The 11,988-nt window shown below is 51.1% G+C and overlaps 1 protein-coding gene across 1 annotated transcript in view; it reads right to left on the bottom strand.

The window, feature by feature from the left end:
• The window catches only part of LRP4 (LDL receptor related protein 4), a 68,339-nt gene extending 57,541 nt beyond the window's left edge, over positions 1 to 10,798 (bottom strand). The window contains exons 1-4 of the mRNA XM_017529279.2: positions 10,619 to 10,798; positions 9,264 to 9,392; positions 8,448 to 8,584; positions 7,600 to 7,823 (exon numbers count right to left, since the gene is read on the bottom strand). Coding sequence (XP_017384768.2) covers positions 7,600 to 7,823; positions 8,448 to 8,584; positions 9,264 to 9,392; positions 10,619 to 10,798 — 670 coding nt within the window. The remainder of the gene's footprint in view (positions 1 to 7,599; positions 7,824 to 8,447; positions 8,585 to 9,263; positions 9,393 to 10,618) is intronic.
• Between the last annotated feature and the right edge of the window lie 1,190 nt (positions 10,799 to 11,988).

Raw genomic sequence — 11,988 nt, 5'->3', positions numbered from 1 at the left:
GTAAATAAAAATAAAGTGTCTCTCCCTCAAAAAGCACCAGAGAAGTAATTCCTTATGCATTGAGACTCCCTGAGAAGGAAATGTCTGAAAACAGAGAGGAGAGGTCAATCCAAGATGAAATACAGATCTTCCCAACCTAGATCTTCTGGGATAGCCTGGATTGAAATTATTCTATTTCAAGAGGTAGCATGGGATGGGGGGTTAACAGCTGAGACTGGGTTCAAAAACTGGCTCGTGACTCACTACTTGTGTGATAGCAAACTGCTCTGAGCCTGCTTCCCATTTTGTAAGATGGGAATCTGTTTTTTTTTTTTTTGAGATGGAGTCTTGCTCTGTCACTCTGGCTGGAGTGCAGTGGCACAATCTTGGCTTACTGCAACCTCTGCCTCCCAGGTTCAAGCAATTCTTCTGCCTCAGCCTCAGCCTCATGAGTAGCTGAGGCTACAGGCATGTGCCACTGTGCCCGCTAACTTTTGTATTTTTAGCAGAAACGGGGTTTCACTATGTTGGCCAGGCTGGTCTCGAACTCCTTACCTCAACTGATCTGCCCACCCAGCCTCCCAAAGTGCTAGGATTACAGGCATGAGCCACCACACCTAGCTAATATAAGACAGGAATCTAATGGTACCTACCTCATAAGGATATTGTGAGGGGTAAATGTGATATCATACACTAAATACTTATCACAGTGCCAGGGACACAGCAAAGCTCTCAAAAATGTTAACTGCTCCAGAAATATATTGGATTTTTTTAGATTACATATCCCAGTTTGTAAATCCACATGTCCCACAGTTTGCAAAAATTGTCATTGGAGGAGATCATTCCTAGAAGGGCAGAAATTCTCATTTGAGGGAGATACATTGTAGAGTTGTTGGTTTCTACTGGCTCTCTGAGCCTGTGGTTGAAACTCCTTGTTTAAACTGCCTGTGATGGGAGGGTGGAAAGCCTGGAGCTCCCCTTTCCTGCCTGGAGCTCGCCTTTCCTATTTGCTAGGCTTGTGGATGTCATAACCTGGCCTCTCCACTTGTTTAGAAGGAGACTACAATCAACTCAACAGAGAAGCGGTCTCTTGTCCTCATCCATGCCTGCACATGGTGGCAGACCAGCTCCAAGGCTGGGGCCCTGGGAACATAGGAAGGGAACACTTAGAGCACTCCCCCTCCCCGCTTCCCCCTAGGCATGACAGGAAGTGGTGCTTCGAGCTGGGAGAGATCCCTGGAGGCACTTACAACCTTGCAGCTTCTTTATTTCACGTGCTAATCAGGTGTCATCTCCTGATACCCTTCTCTGTACCTGATTTGCTCTATACCCAGACAGAGGGAGGGTCCTCTCCCCCAAAAAGGCGCTACCTGGAGCCAGGAGCTTCCCAGGTCCAGAAAACCACCGGTGATAAATTATGCAGCTGCACCTCTGTGTCACTGCCTCTCAGCCAGATGGGAGGTTTGCTCCCAGTCTTTTGTTTCCGGCTCTGCTTGCAGCTCTGATCCTCAGCTCTGCACAGAGGTGAGGGGGAGCTCCCATAGGCCAAGTCAGGGCTTGCAGCAAGTCCCAGCCAGGCTTCCCCCCACTTGGGTCCCAGGCAGCGCCCCTCCCCTCCTCATTCGAACCTGAATGATAGGGGAGTCCCATTCCGCATGGGGAAACGAGGCGTCAGGGAGAGCTAACAGTCATTCCGCTCATCTGAGAGCAAGGATGGGAATGCCTGTGAGCAGTGAAAGAATGAAGTCGGTCTGCTTGGATGGGCGGAAGAGGCGCCCAAGGGCACCTAGGATGTTTGTGTCTTGCTAAATCAAAAACGCACAACAGAAAATGGAGTCAAGCAACCGCCAGGAAGCTAGAGAACTGGCTCTTTTAACGGCTGCTCTTGGTTATCGTCAACTTTCCGAGACTCCCAAAAACATCACATCGCTGGCACCAACTTAAAAAGAAGAAACAAAAGAGACAACAAGGGTCAAACTTTGAGGTGGAGGAGCTGGGGGTTGGGGGCCATTCGGGGCTGGAGACCCGCATCAATTAGGCCTGCACACTGACAGGCTTCCTGATTGAAGATGATCACTGGGAAGGGTCCACAAACAGCTCAGCTCCCAGATTGGGGCAATTACTACGTTATGAGCTCTGGAGCCGGACTCCTTTCTCAGGCCAATGGGAGGGAGGGCTTGGAATTCTAAACTGTTCCAGCTACAAGAGTCCCCGGCCAGGCCCTCTCACCCCATGTCACAGGAATCTTAGGGTGAGAGGTTGCTAGGCTGCATCCCTGACCACGTAAGAAGGGCAGCTCTTGGCCAGGCGCCGTGGCTCATGCCTGTAATCCTAACACTTTGGGAGGCTGACACAGGCGGATCACGAGATCAGGAGTTGGGAGACCAGCCTGACCAACATGGTGAAACCCTGTCTCTACTAAAAATACAAAAGTTAGCCAGGGGTGGTGGTGGTGGTGGCACATGCCTGTAATCCCAGCTACGCAGGAGGCTGAGGCAGGAGAATCGCTTGAACCCAGGAGGTGCAGATTGCAGTGAGCCAGGATTGTGCCACTGCACTCCAGCCTCGGCAACAGAGCAAGACTCTGTCTCTAGGAAAAAAAAATATATATATATATGGGAAGCTCTCAGAGGAAAAGCTCCATTTCCCCAGACCTTTCTCAAGAGAACAAAGCAAAGTGAGTTCCCCTAGACTGATGTTACAGCTTAGGAGACCTCTTTTCTAGGAGCGGGCACAGGACAGAACTATGCTTCAACTCCATCACCTTTTCAAGGGGAGAAAGAAGAGCAGATCTTTAAAAGAGACAAAAGATCAGCTGAAATGAATGAAGGACCAAGTCTCAATTTTAGCATGGAACACAGTAGCACAATTATTTACCTGGCTCCCCTATTCTAAAGGCAAGAATCATCTCTGATCCACTTATACAACTTTGCTTACGGCTAACATGTATCCAGCACTATAGCAACACAGTAGTTGCCAAGCTCTGTGCTGTATAGTTTGAACATTCTACCTCATGTAACTTTTATGATATTCCTATGTGATAATTTATTACTACTTCCCTTCCCCTATCCTACCCATCTTTTCAGGTAACAACTGTGAAGTTCAGGGAGATTTTGCAAAGGGTCACCAAGAATTGCCAGAGCCAAGATTCAAACCCAGGTCTGGCCGGGCGCAGTGGCTCAAGCCTGTAACCCCAGCACTTTGGGAGGCCGAGGCGGGTGGATCACGAGGTCAAGAGATCGAGACCATCCTGGTCAACATGGTGAAACCCCATCTCTACTAAAAATATAAGACATTAGCTGAGCATGGTGGCGCGTGCCTGTAATCCCAGCTACTCAGGAGGCTGAGGCAGGAGAATTGCCTGAACCCAGGAGGCAGAGGTTGCGGTGAGCCGAGATCGCGCCATTGCACTCCAGCCTGGGTAACAAGAGTGAAACTCCGTCTCAAAAAAACAAAACAAAACAAAAAAAAACCCAGGTCTGTGAGTGCTTCTCATCCACCGAGCTATGTATACAGTGATGATGTTAGTGCTTGTGTTCGCTGAAAGAATGAACAAATGAATGAGTGCGGAGCCTAGTTTGAGGAATGCTCCTGATTGCACGAGGAAGAAACCATCTCTGCTAGCTGTAAGCTGGAGTGAGTGTGGCAAGCCCATGCAGTCATCAGAACTATTTATAAGGCCACAGTCAGGCTCTGCCAGCTAACCAGTCAGCACTGAGTCTTCCCTGGGACACTGAATCCTCACAGGCTGAGGAGGGGAGGAGGGCTTCCGCTGCTGAAGATGAGATGGCAGTCCAGACACAGTCTGGGGCCCAGATGCCCCATGCCCAGGCAACTGTGACAAAACTCGTGGCTAAGCTGCATCAAGGAATGTAGAGGCTGTGGCTGGAACAGGCTAACGGTCCAGTCAACCAAAGGCACAGACTGCCTCGTAATTTTGCCCAATCATAAAAAAGACAAGACTACTTCTTAAAGTAGTCCCTGAAATTCTGTTCCTATTTAGGAACCCCCTAATTTTGATATTTATTTATTTATTTATTTATTGAGTTGGAGTTTTGCTCTTGTTGCCCAGGCTGGAGTGCAATGGTGCGATCTCGGCTCATGGCAAACTCCGCCTCCTGGGTTCAAGTGATTTTCCTGCCTCAGCCTCCCAAGTAGCTGGGATTATAAGAATGTATCACCACACCCTGCTAATTTTGTACTTTTAGTAGAGGCGGGTTTCTCCATGTTGGTCAAGCTGCTGGTCTCAAACTCCCAACCTCAGGTGATCCACCCGCCTTGGCCTCCTAAAGTGCTGGGATTATAGGTATGAGCCACCGTGCCCGGCCTCGATTTTTTTTTTCTTTAAAGGGGCAGCAACATAAACAATGTCTCCCATTTTCCTTCTAACAGTTAAGACTGGCAGTTAATCAGCAGAAAGAGTGAAGGAGGAGCTATACTACACTCTGTCCTCTGTGACCTCCTGTGTTCTTTGCTGGTCCAAAGATGGACATACCCAACGTGCTCTGTATCAGACACGGCCAGACTTGGTTCTCTTGCACCTGTCATTCTCAATACCATGTGCCAGTCCAAAAGATGTTATCTGATATTCAACAGGGTACAGAAGAGGAAATCCAAAATCAGTGACAAGCCAAGTATGTTTCACAAGTCCAACAGATCAGGGACAAGGTCACTCAAGCACCATGACAACCATGGTCATGACAACCATGACAACAGCTAGATGGAAAGGAGACCAGTCTTAGTTCCACTGTTCTGCACATATTCTCAGATACAACCGTCTATCTACCTAAGCACACCTAGGCAGAAGTTTTAACATTTCCCTCACCTGGATGAGACCTCCAGAACAAACACAGTTTCCACTCTTTCAATGGTTGTCATCCACACCTTACTTTAACCTTCAGGATGAAAATACTCAGGGCTATTACCAGCCATCAAGTTTCCTTCCAAAATCTTTAAGGTTGGAGTGTTATGTGGGCTGAGCCCAAACCAATAGGCTCTAAGAAAAGCCCCAAGGACTAGCAGCATCCAAATAAGCACCTTAAACTTTATTTATTTATTCAGACAGAGTCTCACTCTTTTTTTTTTTTTTTTTTTTTGAGACGGAGTCTCGCTCTTGTTACCCAGGCTGGAGTGCAATGGCACAATCTCGGCTCACCGCAACCTCCATCTCCTGGGTTCAGGCAATTCTCCTGCCTCAGCCTCCTGAGTAGCTGGGATTACAGGCACGTGCCACCATGCCCAGCTAATTTTTTGTAGTTTTAGTAGAGACGGGGTTTCACCATGTTGACCAGGATGGTCTCGATCTCTTGACCTCGTGATCCACCCGCCTCAGCCTCCCAAAGTGCTGGGATTACAGGCTTGAGCCACCGCGCCCGGCCCCCAGAGTCTCACTCTTTTGCCCAGGCTGGAGTACAGTGGATCGATCTTGGCTCATTGCAACCTCTGCCTCTTGGGTTCAAGTGATTCTCCTGCCTCAGCCTCTTGAGTACCTGGGACTACAGAATACATCACCACGTCCAGCTAATTTTTGTATTTTAGTAGAGATGGGTTTCGCCATGTTGGCCAGGCTGGTCTCAAACTCCTGGCCTCAAGTGATCCACTCGTCTCGCCTCCCAAAGTCACCTTAAACTTTAGTGTCTTTAACTCATGCCTTGCTGAGGTCAGGTCGGCCTAATGGATCTACTACACGCTTATCACAACTGCTGTCTCAAGATCACTTGAGCTTGGGAGGTTGAGGCCGTAGTGAGCTATGACTGCTCCACTGCATTCCAGCCTGGGCAACAGAGTGACACACCCTCTCCAAGAAAAGAAAAAAGAAACCTAAAAGAGTTACCCCGAACCCTCCCATTCTTTTCCTTCGAAACATTAGATATTCCCAATTCTCTTCCCCCATTCTCACGCCCATTCTCTATGCACGTGTAATATCTGCAGTGCTGACAGCTCTGGAGCAGTAAAATCTTCTTGGCCAGTCTCAGCCCGGAACCTTCCAGCTCCCCCTTCCCTAGGGCAGAAGGCGACAATCTCCTCTCTGGCTTTGTTGGTATCCGTTTTAACGCCTCCCCCCCCTCAGTGCCTTGCCATTTCCCTTGATCTTTTTCAAAACTTCCTCCAGGGGGCCGAGAGGAAAGTTCCATCCCCGTGCCTTGCAGCCCGAAGGGGGAAACCCCCCAAAAAGCAAAGCTGTCCCTTTAAGGGGCCCATGTGGTGGGAAGAACAGCTACATTCCTACCCCAGTAGGGCCGCTGTCCCAACACGCCAAAGAGGCTACAAATAACCTTCCAGGAGAGAGCCGGGGAGGGGAGAGCGCAGAGCGGAGCTGAACGTGGGCTGAGAAAGAGCTCAGTCCGCGCTCGAGAGGACGCGGAAAGGGCCGCTGAGAACCCACAGGTAGTTTAGATAACAGACACGAAAATTCTGTCGGATTTGGGAGCTAAACCAATCTTTAAAACGAGTGCCCAGACATCTCCACCCCCTGCCAGGCAAGTTCCGAAATCTGCACTGACTTTTTCCACACGAACTGTCCTACGTGAAAGAAAGAACCGGTGCAAGGCCAGGCAGGGTCTGCAGACCCCTGCATTCTGAACCCCAGTCCCCTTCGTCGGGGCAGCGAGGGAAATGGGGAAGACTCGGATCTCCCACCACGGTGAATAGCGATGGGCGAATAGGGCTGGGGTACAAGGATCAAAGTCCTTTGATCTCTGGGCGCAAACTACAGGCAGCTGCTCAATCACGGGGTGCACCCAGGGTCGTTAGGAGGCTGCGGAGAAGCAGATTCCACCGGAGCCCTAGTCACACACCACAGGGGGTACGGGCACCAAGCGGTCCTGCTGCAGCCGTCCAGCTCCCCCAAGGGCCAGGGCCCCGCAGCGTGGGCGGGGAGGCTGCCTTCTGGGGTTCAGGGATACCTGCCCCCTGCCCCCGTACCCCGGCCGGGCAGATCTGCGGGAGCCTTCCAGCAGTTTCTTCTCTACGTTCCTCCTTGGCCCCCTTTGCAACCACCTCCCCTGGAGGTGACTGGCCGCAGCCAGGAGAGGGACCCCGAAACTACGCCGAGGGGAGATGCTGCTCGCAAACAGTGCCCCAGAGCCCCTTGGTGGGAGCAAGAGCTGGAGTCCGGGGATTGTTCTCCGAGCAGAGGAATCCCCGGTACCCAAGTACTCAGATTCCACAGGGGCCCCTCTCCGCAAACCGCCCGAGCCCCCAGCCCCTGGAAGGAGGGCTATTTACAATTTATGGGCTTAGCGACCCTCCTCGCCCGCCTCCCTTTCTTCGTACGCATTCATTCGCACCAAGGACACAGAGCCCCCCTCCTAACCTGAAAGGGAAGCAGCCCCCCGCTCTTCAAAGAGCAGCGAGGGAGGGCGAGCGAACGAACCCCCCAGATCTTACCCGCGCCCCGGCCCAGATCCGAGCCCGGGGGAGCGCCTTCGCTGATGCCCCCCGCTCAGACTGCGGGAGTCGGAGCCGCTCCGGGTCCCCTCCCCGGCACGCAGCCCCAGGGCCACTGCTAGCAGCGAGGGCGAGGGGTCTCAGGCCCCGGCCCGAGCCGTCCGGGTCCCGGGAGGCGAGTCCTGAATCGGCCGGATCCAGGGACAAACTTTCCCAGCGTGCGCCGCTTACCGTGTGCGCAGAGCAGGGCGCCAAGCAGCAGCGCGCCCCACGGCCGCCTCATGGTGCCGCCCGCGCCGCCCGCCCGGGGTCCTGCCGGCTCCCGCGGGACTGTGCGGCGGAGGAGCCCGCAGAGCGTCCCCCGGGGAGGGGAAGCGTCCCGGGTGCACGGCGGCCCGCGCGCCCCGCAATTCGCCCTCCAGCCGCCGCCGCCTCCAGTGCTGCCAGAGTCGACGCTGTCCCGCCAGGGGACCGAGAAGGGGTGTCCCGGGCCCGGCCGCCCCGCCCCCAGCGCCGCAGCCCCCGCCACCGCCACCGCGCCTGGGCCCGCCCCCAGCGCCGGCCCGGCCCCTTCCCGCCCTCGGCCCCGGCTCCCCGGTCCCCCGACCCCACCCGCCGGCGCCTCCTGCGCGGGGCCCAGCTCCTCCTCAGGCCGCCCCCACATTCCTGGCCCGAGAGAGAGCCCCTGCCCGTCCCTATTACTACTGCTCGAATGTCCCTAACTTAAAAAAAAAAAATTATCCTAGAGGCAACTCTCGCCCCGGCTCACTTCAGCTCTAAGCTTCAGAGGAGCACCTGAGCTGACCCAAGCCGCCTGGACGTGACCCCGGCCCCCCCTTCCTGCCCCAAGTCCAGACTTTATTGATGTCTCCGAATACTGAAGGCTTGCTGATGCATAATCCTCTTGGGTCTTTATTGACATCAAACAAGGGACATCAGGGGGCCTGGAGTGATGTATCTTAACTAGCGTTCTCACTGTCAAAATTCCTTTTCTGAGATTTTCTTCTCCCTCGCCTCCCCCGATCTAGGCAGCGTTGTTCCAGAGCTAAATAATTCACCGACCCCCTCTTTTCATTCACTCATTTCCTGAAGTGGTTGTCTGGGTCCCGTTGCTCCAGCTCAGATGTCCAGATTCGGCCCAGACAGACTTAGTTCCTCCTCGCTGTCTTTGTAAATCACCGTTGTTAGCCTCTTCACCTTCTTTGACTTTCAGATCCTGACAAGGAAGGGAGGGGGCCAGGAAAGAAATCCCCATGGGCAGCTGCACTCCCACAAAGCCCTCAGCCTCTTTCCAGCTCCCATCTGCAGGGCCCTCCCTCAAGATTTAACTTTTGATTTACTACATAAAATCATAAGCTTGTCTCTAGTTTTCCTTACTTTTGTGGTCTACCCTCTCTAATGCATATTAATAATACGGGTTAATTTCACCACCTTCCATTTTTCCAGGTTAAATCTTGTTTTCTTCCTTTTGCCCAAATCCCCAAATTTCTGATGGCCCAGCGTATAGCTTTTTTCCCTCCCCACTGATATGCCAACATTTCCTGACTTTGGATCGTCTATGGATTTCATTAATTCACTTTCCTCACCAGTATATAGAGTCAGGGAGACCCAAATGCCCGCGTTAGCTGAGGGAAAGTAAATTGGCATAGTGCAAAGTGGTTATTAGATTTCTCCAAGTGGATACATTGACATTTCATCCTTGCTTGTTTTCAATGCTTTCACTTCAAATTACCATCTTTGACCAAAGCTAACACGAACCGTACTTTGCAACAGCAACAACAACAACAACAACAAAAGATGTGAAGTGTTAACTCCTTGCAGTTTTCCACATTGTTTTGCCTGAAATTTTTACCCAGATATAATGTGGTTGAACTAGCATCACCATGGTAACTAACACTGAGGCCTTTTCTGGGTGTGTAGTTCTTCTTGCTGACTGAAGGCGGCAGTAGAGTCAGGTCAGGTTTACATGATCCTGGAACTAGGAAAGACTGTCGACCTTTCTGGCCTCCGTCAGTTATCATAGCCTAAAATCCAGGAGAAAAAAAAGTAAAAAGTAGAGGCTGATTCCTCAGCACCCTCCTCCTTCCCACCTCCCATTTCTTTCTTTCTTTTTTTTTTTTGAGGCAGAGTCTCGTTCTGTCGCCCAAACTGGCGTGCAGTGGCGTGATCTCAGCTCACTGCAACCTCCGCCTCCCGGGTTCAAGCGATTCTCCTGCCTCAGCCTCCCGATTAGCTGGGACTACAGGCACATACCACCACATACCCGGCTAATTTTTGTATTTTTAGTGGAGACGGAGTTTCATCATGTTGGCCAGGATGATCTCAATCTCCTGACCTTGTGATCTATCCGCCTCAGCCTCCCAAAGTCCTGGGATTACAGGGGTGAGCCACTGCGCCGGCCTTTTTTTTTTTTTCTTTTGAGATGCATTTTCGCTCTGGTTGCCCGGGCTGGAGTGCAGTGGCTCAATCTTGGCTCACTGCAACCTCCACCTCCCCAGTTCAAGCGATTCTCCTGCCTCAGCCTCCCTAGTAGCTGGAATTACAAGTAGGCACCACCACGCCAGAATAATTTTGTATTTTTAGTAGAGATGGGGTTTCACCATGTTGGTAGGGCTGGTCTCGAACTCCTGACCTCAGGTGATCGACCCGCCTCAGCCTCCCAAAGTGCTGAGATTACATGCATGAACCACCGCACCCTGCCCCACCTCCCATTTCTTAATGTAGATTTGGTTGGTCTCAGGGTTTCATATGTTGCTTATGAAGACTTGCTTTTAAATCCGTTGAGAAAGACCTTGGGATTCTGGAGACCATATTTTTTTTCCAATGGAAAACTAGACACATGTGGTAGAGTGAATACAGTTGTCCCAAAAAATCCAGGACAGGCGGTCCCCATACTTTCAATGTTAGGGGATTAAGAACTTACAAACAGTTTCCACTCTGTATGCAAAGGACAGGTTCCTTTCCAGAGGCATGATTTGTGTTGTTTTTCTGGAACTGGAGAAGAAACGAGAGGCTGGCTGTCCCTGTCTGACTCAGCTCGAGAGACTGTTTCCTATGTGCATCCCAAGTCCTTCCCCACGGTTCTGGTGCACAGAGCCACCCCTGGCTGCTGTGAGTCACTGGGAATATCAATGGATAAGAAACTAACTTCGTGCATAGTCCCTGCCTGGGTCACCCCCTAGGGTGAGCTAAGTCTTGGCTGTCAGAAACTGCTCTTGTGCCAGGAGTACTAAGCCATATTTATTTTTACCAGGCCTCTCAGACTTTCTTGTTTGGAGTGAGAGATCCTGAAAAGCATGCCAGAATGGGCTGTTTGTCTCCCTTTCATTGTCCTCTGGGACATGTCCCTGGAAAAGTTGTAGGGGACTGCCAATTCCAGAGGGGTCTCAGAGGCCTTGGCTTCCTCAGAAACACCACCCCTTTCCTTCATCTTTCCAGGACCGTCCAGGGGGCTGAATTTCCAAGATCAGAATATTGCCCTGAACTGGACCATCACTAATGGGCTTTACAAAGAAAGCACAGGGAGTGCTACGGAAACAAGGGAGGAGTGGGCACTATTTTGATCCAACTGCGTTGGTAGAATTCTCTTACAATCTAGGAATCATTCAATTACCTGAATTTCTATATGTAATTCTTCTACAACAAAACAAGGCCTGAAGTTTCGCACTTCAGCACAGTGGCTCTCAACCACAGGTGAATCTGCAGGCGTGGGACAATATCTAAAGACATCCTTCCTTCCTTCTTTCCTTCCTTCCTTGCTTTCTCCCTTCCTCCCTCCCTCCTTCCCTCCCTTCCTCCCTCCCTCTCCTTCTCCCTTTCTCTCTTTCTTTTCTTCTTCCATTTTATTTTATTTTATTATTTTTTATTTAGACGTAATCTTACTCTGTCTTCCAGGCTAGAGTGCAATGGTGCGATCTTGGCTCACTGCAACCTCCACCTCCTGGATTCAAGAAATTCTCCTGCCTCAGCCTCCTGAATAGCTGGAATTACAGGCGTGCACCACCCTGCCTGACTTTTTAGTAGAGATGGGGTTTCACCATGTTGACCAGGCTGATCTTGAACTCCTGGTGATCCTCCCGCCTCCACCTTCCAAAGTGCTGGGATTACAGACGTTAAGCCACCATGCTTTTTCTTTTAGAGACAGGGTCTCACTATGTTACCAGGGCTGGAGTGCAGTGGCTGTTCACAGGCAGAACCATAGCACACTGCTGCTTCGAACTCCTGGCCTCAAGCCTCCTGCCTCAGCCTCCCAAGCAGCTGGAACTACAGGTGTGCATCACTGCACCTGGCAATTTTTGGGAGTCGATGTTACCGGCATCTAATGAGTAGAGGCCAAAGATGCTGCTGAACATTCTACAGTGAGCAGGGCATCCCCCACAACAGAGAAGCATCCATCATCCCCAAATATTCATAGTCCCAAGGTTGAGAAACTGCTTTAAAAGATTAAAAACATAAAACTGCAAAGAATTACTCTATCCTCTTTCTAGAATCACTTTCTTGTTGAAGGCAATGTGAAAGGAGGCAAGTTTTCTTTTTTTTTTTTTTTCTTTTTGAGACAGAGTCTCACTCTGGGCCCCGGGTTGGAAAGCAGTGGCCTGATCTCAGCTCACTGCAATCTCC

This window comes from Cebus imitator, unplaced genomic scaffold (genome assembly GCF_001604975.1).
Source record: "Cebus imitator isolate Cc_AM_T3 unplaced genomic scaffold, Cebus_imitator-1.0 Scaffold58, whole genome shotgun sequence".
NCBI classification, from domain to species: Eukaryota; Metazoa; Chordata; class Mammalia; order Primates; family Cebidae; genus Cebus; species Cebus imitator.
The sequence above is the reverse complement of the archived record's forward strand: the minus strand, read 5'-3'. Positions and strand labels throughout refer to the sequence as shown.